Genomic DNA, 14,865 nt, shown 5'->3' with positions numbered 1-14,865 from the left:
TGAGGTGTTCGAGAAGCGCAACTAATACATAGACCAGTGTCTGTACACCTGTGAAAGTCCCTGAGACTATTCAAAATTGTGTCGGAATGACGAAGTACTGATGTTTAAATTTAACACACAGGTTCACACACCAACTTGTTTCGCACTCCTCAAAGAGATTTTCATAGAAATACTGCATTCCCTGGTCCTTACACTGACCGTCACATCTAAATACCGTAACCACAAATCTAACCCAAACCCGAAAACCAAGTCTTAAGTCTCAAAGAGCAGATTGTACCCCGGCTGGGGAGCTAATTCCCCCCCCTACAGTGACAGGCTTTCTGATTACTGCATGAGTGGAACATTGGTGCCTTCCGGAAAATTACCAGTATATTCTACTTACGTCACGCACATTTCTTTTTACCGTAAAAACGTTGTTTACCTTTTTCCTTGATCTCTAACAAAATTAAAGATATGATCAGATTTTTTTTACAATGAGTAAATCTCCACTGTTGCGAACTATATTTTTTACCCCCACACGGTTTATTTTTTGAATAGAACTAAAGACAAAATAGCGCTGATCTCTCTGCGCATGTCCTGCCAAAACCACGGTACTTACGGTAGTAATCGGAAGGGACGTCAGATTCGCAGCTGACATAAGGACGTGGTTTATTCCGGTGGAAAGTGGATCATTGCTGCTTCCAGGCAGACGGCCTTAGAATAGATTTTATGATGTTTTAACCAAGATATGTATATATTTTAGAACTAGATGATGTTATTTAATAATACAATGGGACGTTTGTGAGTTTCCTCTGTAATCTGGGCGTTGTAAGGCCTCCTGCCTGACACCACCATCGACTGGAGAAACAATGCAGGCCTAGCTATCATCTGTCGTTAACCAGCAGAAGCTAATCGGATAACGCAGGTCCAGCTCACCGCAGTGGGATTTAAACCTCTGACGAAGCCGTGTTTCAAAGGTGTACTAACATCAGACCCGGTAAGTTACAGCTGTTTCTGTATTTTTATGATGCGTTGTGTGCGCCCTGTGTCCAGCTCGTTATATTAGATGAGCCACTCATTATTTAACGTCATATTTTCAGAAAGTTCATGCGTTAGCATGTTAGCATTAGCGAGGTAAGTGGTTTTACCTGCTTGATTTGGACTCGGAAGTCTTTGTGTCTTTGGGTTTACAGATGTCAGTGGCTGGAAAAAGAAAATGACGACCTAACATGCAGTTAAATTGAATGTTTTGGCGGTGACAAGGACACATTTATTAACGGTGGCCTGTTTCCCCAACAGTAATCCTTTCAGCTCATGTCTCCGGGTCTAAACTTTTCCCGGAATTGATCATTGTCGCTCATGAATGTTCTTGAAATCACAGCCCCCCTTTTACATTTAGGATCTCAGATTGACAAACACGGAGTACTGGAAAGTAACTAAGTACATTTATTAAATACTGTGCTTACGTACTCTTTGGAGATACATGTACTTTACGTGGGTATTTCTATTTTCTGCTACTTCCACTCCTCTGCATTTCAAAAAAAATATTGTACTTTCTTGTACTACATTTATTTCACATTTTTATTTAGTATTTACTTTTTAGATCAATATTTTACACATAAAACATTTGCTCATTATTTGATTATTCACAGATTAGACTAAGCAACAGTATCATTTGTTAACATTTGCTCCACCATGTCAACAGTAAAATGCTGCTCATCCATGTCCAAAAAATAATATTACTATAATTTATAGATGATGCATATAAAACTGTAAATTAGGCCATTTTGCATAATGTTTACTTTTACTTTCATTACTTGAGCACATTTTTCTGACAGCGGTATAAATTAGTAGAGTTCAGTTGTTTTTCTTTTGACTCATTGTGTTAGTGGAACACATGAGAAGGAGCACAGTGTATTTCTAACACAGAACTTCCTCACAGTCACACCTACCGTCACACCACCCTCACTCCAGAGCAGCAAGAAAACACTCTCGTATGAAAATAAAGGGGCTTCCTTCTCATGCTTTAATTTGTGTCCCACTTTAGGACATATTTTTATGTCTTGGTACACATAAAATTTTTTTTTTAACATTACATACTTTCATATGCAGCAGCTTTTCCCAACTCTGTCACCCAATCCTGAAAACAAGACTCAGCAAGTCTCTTGCCGGTTTGCTGTTGCAGTGTTTTTAGATGGTACAGTATTTCATCTCTTATAAGTGTATTAGCCTGCATTACAAATGGCTGGGGGTACCTAATAAACTGGCCGACAAACTCCATAATATGTCAGCAATTATCTAGGCTTTTATTTCTAATTTGAGGATTTGTGTGTGTGTGTGTGTGTGTGTGTGTGTGTGTGTGTGTGTGTGTGTGTTCTTTACCATGCGTCTAATTCCCCTCACTTTCTTCACAGCTATGAGTTCTCAGCTGCAGGTCTTCTCTCCACCCTCCATCTCCTCCAGTGCCTTTTGCCGCGTTAAGAAGCTCAAGGTGGAGAGCAATGTTTGGGACGTGTCCACCACCGAGGCTTACGGCTCCATAGCAGGCCAGTCAGCGTACGCGTTCACCCCAGCCATCGCTGTGCCGCCCTTTGCGCCGTCCCTGGTCTTCCCTCCCACGGCGCCCGGCTCTAGGGGTCAGGTGGTGGTGCGAGCGGCTGACAGCACTGGCAGTCTTCCTCGTGGATCCAGCCGACGTGTCGCTGAGCAGGCGACGTCCTCCTCTTACGCTCACGAGGCGTCTTCTGAAACGAGGGGGCACAGGCACGGGCAGAAGAGAAAGATCGAGGAGGCCAGTGAAGGCAGCGGATGTGGCAGCGTCCAAATTTTAGAGGAGCTCTCGGCTCCCGCAGCAACTTACTCCACCCGGACCGGTGGCGGTGGAGGAGGGGGCACCGGCCAGTCTATTCCTCACTCGGCTCCGACCACCAAGAGCAGCAGCTCGAATGGGGAGGGGGATTATCAGCTTGTGCAGCACGAGATCCTCTGCTCCGTGTCCTGCAGCTATGAAGTGCTGGAGTTTCTGGGAAGGGGCACGTTTGGACAAGTGGCCAAATGCTGGAAGAGGGGAACCAATGAGATCGTAGCAATCAAGATTCTGAAAAACCATCCTTCATATGCGCGTCAGGGCCAAATTGAGGTAATCAGACATCATTGTGTTCATGATATATTTTCTTCAGTCTGAATGTTTTATCTGATGTGTTGACTTAAAAAGATTAAGTAAGTGAAAAAAATGTCAAAGTGCATATTCGCAGCACAGTGACGTGCCCCGAGCAGGTGGAAGCTATAACCTTCTTTAGTAGCTATTAATCAAGAAGGTTATAGTTTGATCAAAATCCGCACAAGTTGCACACGTTTTTGTGACCATTAGTTCGGGTGCATCTGCGAGTTCACCGTGAACCTGAAACTTGAACAGAGAGCTCACATCAGATTTTGTCAAATTTTTGGGGAACAGAAAGAAGCCACATCCTGCACATAGGAGCAGTTGGGAGAGATAATTGCTTTATTGCTGGCAAGAAACTGTGTGGAGGCACGTTGTCATGTGGGAGAACTAAATTGCCACCGAGTCACAGTTCAGGTTCGTTTTCCCTCAGAGGCTTCACAACATTAGAGGAGAACTTGGCATTGACAACCGTGTGCACAACGGTGCACAACCCTGCGACTGTCACAGAAAACCCATCTGGTTGCTATGTGCCCGTCATGGTGTCACCCTTAAGAGAGTTTCTGAACATTCTGATTCTCTCTTGTATAACTAGTTGCATTTGAAGTTATTCAATTATGACCCCAAGAGGCTCGCAGCATTGCATACATTGACATCAAATTTTCTACACGTCAGATGTATTGGGATCGACTGGCTCATCTTTTGTATTAGAAAATATCTAATAAACTAAATCTAATTAATTCATCAACACTACTCTAGAAAACCAAGATATGCAATGAAACCAGGATCATAGTTTGCTGTTTACATGGGTTCCATCTTCTCTGCTGAGGCCTCACACATGTGGCCTGATTGTTGTTGGTTTGTGACGTTAGAACAGGTTTGACGTGCTTCATGTCGGTGGCTGTGGTCCTACTGACACTCAGCAGTATTACTCATTTTGGTGGAAAGTGACATGAAATCTGTACTTGGCCCACACGCAGTAGAATTACTGTGCACTTCACTAAGCTTGCATTTCCCTGATATGAAACGTGAGTGAACCGGAATTTATTTCTATGGATCCGTTTCTTTCTTCAACAGGTGGGCATCCTGAACCGACTGAGCGCAGAGAACGCAGACGAGTACAACTTTGTGCGTTCGTATGAATGCTTCCAACACAAGGGTCACACCTGCCTGGTGTTCGAGATGCTGGAGCAGAATCTGTACGACTTTCTCAAGCACAGCAAGTTCAGCCCGCTCCCACTGCGGCACATCCGCCCCATCCTGCAGCAGGTTCGCTAATCCTAAACCTTGAATGCAGAAAATAAAATAACAAATTCAGTTTTTTCCCGCACAGACTAATATTTGTGTGTCTTATCTTTAGGTGGCTACAGCACTGATGAAACTGAAGAGCCTGGGCTTGATTCATGCAGACCTGAAGCCTGAAAACATCATGCTGGTCGACCCGCTCCGACAGCCCTACAGGGTGAAGGTGATTGACTTCGGCTCGGCGAGTCATGTGTCCAAAGCGGTGTGCTCCACCTACTTACAGTCTCGCTATTACAGGTAGGTGCCAGGAAACCCAGCTGTGATTTCTCCATCTAAATATATATATTGTCATGTAATCTTTTTTTTTTTTAGCTCAGCTTTGTTTCCTCTTTACACGTCCTTTTAATTTTCTCTTTGCTGTCTAGGGCTCCGGAGATCATTCTAGGCCTGCAGTTCTGTGAGGCCATTGACATGTGGTCTTTGGGCTGTGTGATCGCTGAGCTGTTTCTGGGTTGGCCTCTTTACCCCGGAGCCTCTGAGTACGACCAGGTCAGTGCTAACGATATCGTTTCCAAGGTCTTATCCAAGAGTGAAAAATTTTTTCATCCACCTGGGAAAGATGTCGCTTTGACAGAGAACAAAGGGCGTGTTTTGTTGTCAGGCAGGAGATACTCGAGTGCTGCAGAAGAACAAGTTTGTGGTTTTTTTGGGGAGCTGCTCCTGATTTTTAGACCTGAATGTTTACTTCCCTTCATCCAGATCCGGTACATTTCTCAGACTCAGGGTTTGCCAGCTGAGTACCTGCTAAGCGCCGGCACCAAGACCAGCCGCTTCTTCAACCGAGGCCCCGACTCCAGCTATCCACTCTGGAGGCTGAAGGTTAATAGAAAACCTCACAGAACGGTCTGCTTATTAAACAGGCTGTAAAGGGTTATTGGGGATATATTAAAATTGCTCCTTTTGATTTGATTACTTAATTTACACTTTTGGAGAATAGTTTTGTCATGAAAGGTAAACGGATATTGTTCTCTTGTATCAGACCCCGTCGGAGCATGAAATGGAGATGGGCATCAAATCCAAGGAGGCGAGGAAGTACATCTTCAACTGTCTAGATGACATGATGCAGGTAGGTGGCAGACGTGCACACACCAGTGAACCACATGAGCTACGCTGTGTTTTGGTTTCCCTGAGTGTTTTTTTTTTTATTTGTTATTTTATGTTGCGTATCTTAGGTCAACTTGTCTTCTCACCTGGAGGGGACAGACATGCTGGCAGAGAAAGCTGACAGACGAGAGTTTATAGACCTCTTAAAGCGAATGCTCCGTCTGGATGCGGACAAAAGGATCACGCCTACAAAAACTCTGGGTCACCCCTTTGTCACGATGAGCCACCTCATGGATTATCCCCACAGCTCCCAGTAAGTCCACATCACAACGAGCGTGTGTTTGGATGAGTGTTTATTTAAATTGTGATGGCTAAAACGTTGCCACTCGACCGTCCCCAGCGTGAAGTCGTGCTTCCAGAACATGGAGATCTGCAAACGCCGGAACGCCTACGACAGCGGCAAATCCCTGTACTCCGCCAACGCCGTCCCCACCGCTGCAGCGGGCAACCTCACCGTCACCTTCAGTAGCCAACTCAACCAGCATAACCAGGCATGAGCCCAATCCTCACCAGGAATTCTTACACGCGGTAATAATGCTGCTGGTATTAATCAGCGGTGTCGTGTTAACAGGTGCCTTCTGCGGGGGGTGCGGTGCCTTTGCTGAACTACCAGCCAGCTTTGTACCAGCAGGCGACCATCAACATTCCCGGGCTGACTCAGCAGAGCGTCCCGATTCCAACGCGTCCTGCCGGGCTGTGTAGCCAGACTGAGCCCTTCCAGCAGACCCTCATCGTCTGTCCACCCTCCACCATTCAAGGTAAAGATGCACGCGATGAATCCTTTGATTGGTGCTTTTTCTACTTTTACTTTACTTATCACGAACTGGTGCGTCACTTCAGTCGAACATGTAACTGTGCTAATAGAGTAAACTAACAGAGAACGAGTTCATGTGTTTTGTGTACCAGTATCCATTATATTTTTCTTCCAACCACTGATTTCCCAGGATCCAATTGTACAAATGAATATTTATATTTGAGTTATTTTGTGGGATTGTTTTCCAGGGTTACAGCCAACCAGTAAGAGCTCCAGTTTCCCCGTGCGGGTGGAGAACTCCGTACCTCAGAACCAGTCTGCTCAGTCGCTGCAGATCCAGCCAAGTATGCTCACACAGGTAAGAGTTTATCACATTTCTCATGTCAGGGAGGGGCGAATTCTTTCGAAACGGTTTCATGTGTGAATATACTACTCAAAGAGTGAACACTCTTTTTTGTATTTGTCAGATTTTTATCCCAATGTTTTCATTTTTGCTACCTTGTTTGTGACTCGTTGAACTTTTTGCAGGCTTTACTTGGATTGTTGCTGCTCTTCTGTCAACAATGTAAATACTCACAGGAAATTCCTTGAGTGACGGCGTGCATGATGGACGGGCAAAAAAAAAGTGCAACTGATACTTAACTTTAATGGGATTAATTGTTTTTGTTTTTTTTCCTGTGTAAATCTGTGGCTCCAGAGGGTGACAGCTGTCCATCACTCAAACATGAATGAATTTGTTAATCAGAGGGAGAACGTGGATTGAGCAGATGCATGTTATACGCACACCTCCTGTAGGGAGATACGAGGTGAAATGAAGGGGTTCGTAGGTCGAGAGAATTATTCACTTTTTTTATTAATACAATTTTTATTTCATTCACAGCCTTTAGACTTGCTCGACACAATTCAATTCAACTTTATTTATATAGCGCCAAATCACAACATAGGTTATTTCATGGCACTTAACACATTAAAGCCCTTACAGCAAGACGTTACAATATTATACAGAGAAACCCAACAATTCAACAATTCCCACATAAGCTAGGACGGAAAAAAACTGCTCTTTAAGGGAGAAAAACCTCCAACAGAGGGAAGGAAAAACTCCCGACAGAACCAGGCTCAGGGTTGGGCGGCCATCTGCCTCGACCGGTTGGAGGTGAGGGGAGAGCATGGAGAGAAAAGGACAGCATAGAGATACAAGATATGAACGGTTGGTGGGACCGACAATCGCAGAGCAGAGACATGCAGCTCCATGACGGGACATCTGCAAAAGAAAGAACAGGAACTACGCGAGCGAGGGAACTGAATGGAGACAACAGATAATAAGCAAAAACCATGGGAGAGAAAAAGCGTGAAGTTAATGAGATGTAATGGTGAGATATGATTCTATAGAGAGTGAAAGAGTGATTTAACAGGAAGCCAATCAAGAGACACTAAAACAGGAGAAATGTGATCCCTCTTGCTAAATCCCGTCAGTACTCTTGCTGCAGCATTTTGGATCAACTGCAGGGTTTTTAATGAGTAATTTGGACATCCTAACAGCAAGGAATTACAACACACGTGAGCACATATTTTTTTAATCATTCAACAACCTCAACTCGAGGTCGCTGAAAACAATCTGGCAACATTCCTGCATCATTAGTACGAAGCTGAGAGCACTGATGTCCCGTTTGGTTCATGGGAACACGGAGTGCCTCCGGAAAGGATTTCCTGATGGGGTTGTCCTCTCATGCCCCTCTGGTCCTGCTGCCAAAAGGGCGGCCCACAGTTAGTTGGTGGGGGAGGGGGGAAATTAGGTTTGTTAAATGTTAGTGACTGAAATGCATTTAGACCTTTTTAAATATTGAAATACCAACAGAAGATGCAGTCCAGTGTGTTTCTCCTCTTTGTGTTTCTGCTGATTGCTTCTCGCCCCGGTTCTGCTTTCAGAGCTGATTGGATCACCGCTCTTGGCCAGGCCTCTTGTTCCCAGTCCTCTATGTGGGATGGAGGCCAGATGTGTAGAGTGCGAGGCTCATCTGGCTCAAAAAGCTAGTTAATTTGGGTTTTTGCTAAAGTGAGGAGTAATTGCTGCCCACTGCAGAGGTCAGGTGTCCAGATAACCGACGGTGCCGGTTCGATCTATGCCATCCCTTCATCGAGGACGCTACTTTTCATCGTGACCTAACACTGCCCTTCCCCTATCCTCCCTCCTCCAGGGTTCCTGCACACCCCTGATGGTGGCCACACTGCACCCACCCCCAGCAGGCATAGCCCCCCAGTATTCTCTGCCTCTCGGGCTGGGCACCGGGGTGGGTCGGCCCACCCTCCTGGAGCACACAGCCACAGTGCTGGTAAAGCAACGATGACATCCCCGAAGAACGACCCGCCACATGCACACTCCCTCCGCCACTAACAATGCCATCTCTCTCCTGCCCCACTCTCCCCATTTTCTTTTCATTTGTTTGCAAGTTTCCCCGCTCCCTCTGTGCCACACGTTGAATGGAGCTACTCCTTTTCTTCTTCTTCTTCTTCTTCTTCTTCTTTTAATGCATTTTCCCTCTTCACATGTGGACTTGTTGTCAGAATCATGGTTGTTCCATGCTAATTTCTTGTGGGAAAGTATTTGGTCCGGCATCACCTTCTTAGTATTCATTTCTTAAATTCCCCTTCGTGACATCAAGATCAAGATTGACCAATTTTACATCCTCTCGCTCCTCCAGAGGACACCCCCCCCCTCCCCCCCACACACACACACACACACACACACACACACACACCATTCACACGCTTTCATTCCCCCAGTCTTTCCCCGTAGGTGTGCTGAGGGCATGGAGCGCATGTGTTGCTGAGTTGGTCTGCGCTTTGCTTGCAGCTTCTCTTGTCCTGTCCTTCCTTGGTTTCAGCAGAGGAGGTTGCTGCTCCACAGTCTACTACACACTCTGACACGCATCTTTTGTTTCAGCCCCAGAACATGTGGCATGCCCCCCCCCCCCCCCCCCAAAAAAAAGAAACATTATCAGCAGGCTGTTTGGCATCAGAGAACTGAAACTAATCTCTTTCTTAAGTGTTTCTCCTTTAACAGGCACCATGGTTCTGTGTATACTTGTCTTTTATACCTGATCTGTTTACAACGCTTCATGGTTTGTGCTTTGCATGATATCATCTTGTGGATTTGTTGCAGGGCAATGCTATGATAAAAGGAATGGCTTGGGAACGGTTGCTCGCTTATCTTGCTTTGTGCTTTTGCCTGTAGAGGAGATTGGCCTTCGTCTTTTGTCTTCAGTCTTTGGATTTATTTCTCAGCATGGCTCAGTTTGTCTGACCCATTCCAGCAATCAGATAACTTGATTCACGCATAAGTGATCGTCCCATAATTCACGTACTGAAGTGTGTCTGTCTGTTGTTGTTTTTTTTTTTTTTCTCAGCAGGCCTGGCCCACTGGTACCCAACAAATCCTCATCCCGTCGTCATGGCAGCAGGTCCCAGGTGTGGCCATCCACAGCTCTGCCCACCAGTCGAATGTCCCTCAATCCCCCCTGGAGACGATCCACTCGGATGCTGCCATGCAGCAGGGACACAGCTGGCGGTGGGTCAACAACTCCCGTTACAGTCGACACAAGCAAATACACCATCTGACTGGTGTTTTTTAAATGTGACGCAGCGTAGTTTTATATTTATTGAAGAGTTTTCTGTCTTATTTCAAACTGCAGGTATAAAATTTGTTTTTAAGTTGTTTTTTTTGTTGTTTTTTTTAGCTCAAAGCATCTCAAAAAATCACTTCTGTCATTTTGCCACAGAAATGGTTGTTATATTAATATGCAAACAATTGTCAATTCGTAAGAACGAGGCACTACAAACACTTGATTTTGTCCAGTGATGTAATGCTACATGACAACGATGCAGCAGTGAAAACTTGGAACAAAAAATAGTAAACATTGTTGTGGAAGGTAAATATACCGTGACATAGTTTTAATCTCCAACACATCAGATAGGTCCCGGTTCTCATTTGTCTTGTGATGTTCACCTCTAATTTATTTGACCTTTGACCTCTTAACAGGAGCATAACGCAGGCCAGGACTCAGCAGGAGAGGAAGAAGGTGAAAGCCCGACGTGGAGAGAACAGAAACAGGTTGGTGAAGCCCTGCAGCTTTTGTGCTCAAAGCAGTCTCACCAAATGAAAGCTTAAAACGCTGATTTAACATCAAAGAAACAGCCAAGCTTACCGTGTGTTGCCCACAAATTTAAGTTTTTATAACTTTTTTTATTTTTTTTTTTATCAATGGAGACATTAGTAAACCAATAAAATGAGAAGTAAATGGGTAAAACAACTCTATATTTTTCTTGTAATTCTTGCAGCTTCTGTTTTTATCTTTATTTCAAATTTGCTGAGGTTTTAAACACCGTTTACCAAGTTGCACATGACATTTAAACACTCCTTTTATATTCCTTTTTTTTTTTTGTCCGTGTCTGTCCTTCTTTTAAGGGGTATATCCTCATCGTCATTACTCAGCAGTAATGGTGTAACCCCGCCCAGCTCCAGTGCCATGCTCTCCCAGCCAATCGTCATCTCGGACACGCCCAGCCCGGCGGTCAGCATCATCACCATCCACAGTGACACCGACACCGAGGATGAGCGAAAGTTCCATCCTGCCAGGTGAGAACAAGATACTCCTCGTGGACACTTTTTAGAACCTGTCTGACGGGATTGCTGAGGTTGTCTCTGCCCTGAATTTAGACTGAACTACTTTGGTATATGACCTGGGGAAATAACCACTTCTCCCTCCACACAGTGTTGGATTGAGCCAGCGTACCAACGTCATCAGCTGTGTGACCGTGCACGACTCGGACTCGTCTACAGCCAGCCCCCTGACCCCCCAGCCCCGCACGCTCAACCCGCCGAGCATTGTGTCGTCGCGCCAGGCCAAGTCGCTGGTGGTGGTGGCACCTTCAGTCAAAACACAGGTTTCGGAGAGAGGAGCTGTTTCTCGAGGGCGCATGGAGACCGGTGAGTGTGCTGCCATTACTCGTGTCTTATCAATAATGGATTTTGTTTTGGGTGTGAACACGGTATCACTGAATAACGCTTACTATCTTTTGATCCCCAGTGAACTACATGAAGCCGAAGAGATCATCCAACAGACAGCCGTGCGGTTCGGGGGAGGGCATGGAGCGTCACGGGCTGGTGCCAAGCCAGTCACATCCTTTAAACCTCAGCCAGGTGAGCCCTCCATGGGAAAGCTTTTCTACTCTGCAGTGTCTTAACCACAAATAGAGCTCCAGCAAGGTTAAACGCATGTTCAAACTGCAGGTGCATCGGTCAAAAGTTCTTTCAGTATGTATGTCAGCATATAACGGCAGTCATAAGAAATCTCCCAAGGAAGGACGTGGGAAGTCATGTGATGTTTGCAACTTTCAACTTTTAAAAAAATAAACATTTTCTGCAAAGATTCCTAAAATCAGTTTTTACTGTTGAGTCCAAAGTGCCCTCTGCTGGACAAAAGGTGTAATGGCAGTTTATTTATCTTCAGGTCCAGCCGGTGGTTTCTTCTTCTCAGGAGCGTTCCCACAATGACTTATCTTTACGTCGCCAGCAGACGTTCCCGCCGGCCATCTCAGCCTCTCACTACAACTTCCCCGAGGTCGCCGCCCTGGCGTCAGGCTCCGCCCCCGCCCCCAGCCTGTACACCTACCCAGCCTCCACCGCGCTGTCCTCGGCCTCTCAGGCCATGGAGCAGCTGCTGGGCCGTGGTCACAGCGGCCATGGACACTCTCCCTCCGCCTATGCAGCAACTTACACCTCATCCTCCTCCTCCAGGAGGGACTCGGCCAGCCACAAGGATTCTGTCAGTAGCCTGCTGCACGGCCTCCCCGCGGCCTACCAGCATCAGTTCCCCACCGGGTCTCCCTACGTCAGCGTGACGCCCCGGGCCGAAGCTTACAGTGCCTACCAGCTCAGCCCCAGGCGCCTCACACAGTACCCCTACTTGTAGGGAATCATACAAAGTTTGAAGAAAGAAAAAAAAAAAAAAAATCTACTCCCCCACATACAAAGGGACATTTTAAACTGTAGAATAACTGTTGGTCACTTATTCGTTTGCTGCTTTTAAGTACAAGACAGCGTTTCACCTCTAGCTCATTTGTATGCTCTTTTGGACTGTTTTAGTGTTTTTGAAATGTTCTTTGGTATCATTTGTAATGTATCATTTTATTTGTCCCTTAAGACATTGTTTATTACCCGTATTTAATCCCTGTCATATCCAGATGTACGGTTAAGGCGTTGTGGTAAATGTGTTTTCCACCTGTTTATCGTGAGGGTTTGTGTGGAGAGATTATCCTCCCATCACAAATTGCAACAACACTTTAGCTATTAGACGCCTAACTTACAAGGCGAGTAAAGCTGACAGTCCTTAGTTTTTCACGAGCCTTATTACAGAGTTTTCACACTAATCCACTGAGTACCTGTGTTTTAGTCAACATAAAAATAACTGTACCTTACCCATGTCTGTTTACTCTCAATTATGTATTTTTACTATGTTGAAATTGTTTTGTCAGTGCAAGTAGGAAGAGGAAGGGCAATGAAGATGTCGAACAGAAGAGATGTGGTGAAAACTGTGATGGATACATGTTAATTTAAGTGCACATGTGATAGTTGGTTATTGTAGTGACGGTGTTTAGCCAGGATTGATCATATCCTTATGCAATAGAAACTTCTTTTTTTTTTTTTTTTTTAACTAAATCAACTATGTGCTGAATGTATTTATGAATTTTAGAGTGGGCTAACCATCCCGAGGAATGACGTGAAACCCTTTTGTTTTATATTGTTAGAAAAACGATAACCTTTCCCTACTTTCTCTCCTTGAAATATGAAAAACCCAGTTTAACATGGACTGAAAAAATACTCTATATATTATATATACACACATATATATATATATATACACACACACACATATATATATATATATATATATATATATATATATATATATATATATATATATATATATATATATATGTGTGTGTGTGTGTGTGTGTGTGTGAATCCTGATTGTGTAGAACCTGCTACAATTAAAGTTGATTTATGGCCAGTTTTAATTGAAGAAAAGTCACATTTTTGTTCCTTTTTCTCCCTTTGACACTTTGGAAATGCTCACTAAGATGCTGTAACAAACTACCTGTGCGGCACAAAGACTGATGGCTACAAGTGTATACAAACCGTTTCTCATCAGTTACAGTGTCAGATGAGACATTTCCGTCCCCTTTTCAGTTTCTCACCACCAGTCAATCAAAGGTGTTCTTCATGCACACAACTTCTTTCTTTCCAACAAGGTGTTTTATGTGGAGGATATCGGTCATTGACTTCAACTGAATTCACAACATACTTGCAGTTGCCACCACCTTTAGCGTAGAGGAGGTGACTCTTTGGATCGTGTCTGTGGGTTATGAAAGCTTTTTTTATTTTTTATTTTTTAAATCGTTCCCTGTTGTTTGCATCCGTTTTGTGTTGTAATGTCTAAATATTTAACTGTTTCATCTTAACATAGTATAGTTAAGAGGCTGTTTGGTAGAACTAATTCAGGGAAAAAAGGTTTCATCTTAAATAATCCACTGTCACTGTTTCCAATAAAATAACCACAAACTCATAGCGGCTTATCTCATTATTCCACTTTACTTTTGTACTACTTGTTACCATGAAGTTATATCTTTAATCTTTTTGAACTGAAACTATCGCAAAATTTTTCATCTTTGTAATATTATCTTTAGATTGTTCGTAAAAATCTTTGGAAGTCTTATTTGGCCATTGCAGTTTGTACAGAGGCGGACAGGAGCGCAGAGCCGATAAAAGAGATGAAAAGCTATTCCGGCCTTTTACAGGTCAAATATAACCTGACCGGTAACACGTTTTTGTCTTTCCGTGCCAAACAAGCACTTCCAGAGAAATCAGTTTATCTTTATGATGGTTCATGGCTCAAGCTTTGTATTATCTTTTAAACAAGAACAAGAACAAAACAATGCAAAATCATTCTCACAGAACCATATAATCATATGACTGCGGAAAGTTGCCCAACGAAGGTTTGCAGAACTTTTTGAGACGTACAATGACGGAACAACGAACGCTCTCCTGAAACGTTAAGTTGGAGCTCAAAATTTGACGCAATTTGGAAACTAAATAAAAAATGTATGAAATAATAATGATAATAACAATACCAATAACTCGTTTACCACAGCAACGTTATATTCTTATACACACTTATACAGTATGTCATAACATTTTTTATTAAAAAAGTCATACTATTATAACATGTCGTCAATAATGTCATAAAAAAAATTCATAGTATAGTACATACTATAGCATGTCGTAAAAAAATATGATTAAAAAAAAGTCATACTATAGCATGTCGTCCAAAATGTCATAAACACGTAATAATATGGTCTCCTTTTGAATATGCTCACCAGGATGAACGTTGTATGTAAAGGCTCAATTGTTAAATGTAAAAATACTAATTGCCACTTAAAAATTACTGGAGTCATTTACAACAACTCTCAGTTCTAATTTGGAAACATAGAATTCTTATTAACCTAA

The 14,865-nt window shown here is 43.7% G+C and overlaps 1 protein-coding gene across 5 annotated transcripts; it reads left to right on the top strand.

Moving 5' to 3' along the window:
• Window positions 1-618: 618 nt before the first annotated feature.
• On the top strand, window positions 619-13,924 carry hipk1b (homeodomain interacting protein kinase 1b). Of its 5 annotated transcripts, none has more exons than XM_069157626.1 (18): window positions 619-976; window positions 2,394-3,118; window positions 4,217-4,408; window positions 4,500-4,681; window positions 4,810-4,933; window positions 5,144-5,263; window positions 5,424-5,510; window positions 5,617-5,801; window positions 5,889-6,039; window positions 6,120-6,306; window positions 6,551-6,660; window positions 8,498-8,632; window positions 9,710-9,867; window positions 10,339-10,410; window positions 10,765-10,935; window positions 11,072-11,286; window positions 11,387-11,499; window positions 11,810-13,924. In XM_069157626.1, the coding sequence occupies exons 2-18, from the start codon at window positions 2,396-2,398 to the stop codon at window positions 12,269-12,271; spliced, it is 3,387 nt and encodes a 1,128-aa protein (XP_069013727.1). In that variant the 5' UTR covers window positions 619-976; window positions 2,394-2,395; the 3' UTR covers window positions 12,272-13,924. The 5 variants fall into 5 exon arrangements, with proteins under 5 accessions (XP_069013727.1, XP_069013736.1, XP_069013718.1 ...); XM_069157635.1 differs by having other exon boundaries at window positions 9,707-9,867; window positions 11,876-13,924; XM_069157617.1 differs by having other exon boundaries at window positions 9,707-9,867.
• Window positions 13,925-14,865: the final 941 nt, after the last annotated feature.

The sequence above is a fragment of the Embiotoca jacksoni genome, unplaced genomic scaffold (assembly GCF_022577435.1).
Source record: "Embiotoca jacksoni isolate LCO1_2020_lvr unplaced genomic scaffold, fEmbJac1.0.p SCAF_1, whole genome shotgun sequence".
In the NCBI taxonomy this organism is placed as follows: Eukaryota; Metazoa; Chordata; class Actinopteri; family Embiotocidae; genus Embiotoca; species Embiotoca jacksoni.
This window is presented reverse-complemented; position numbering and strand designations above follow the sequence as displayed.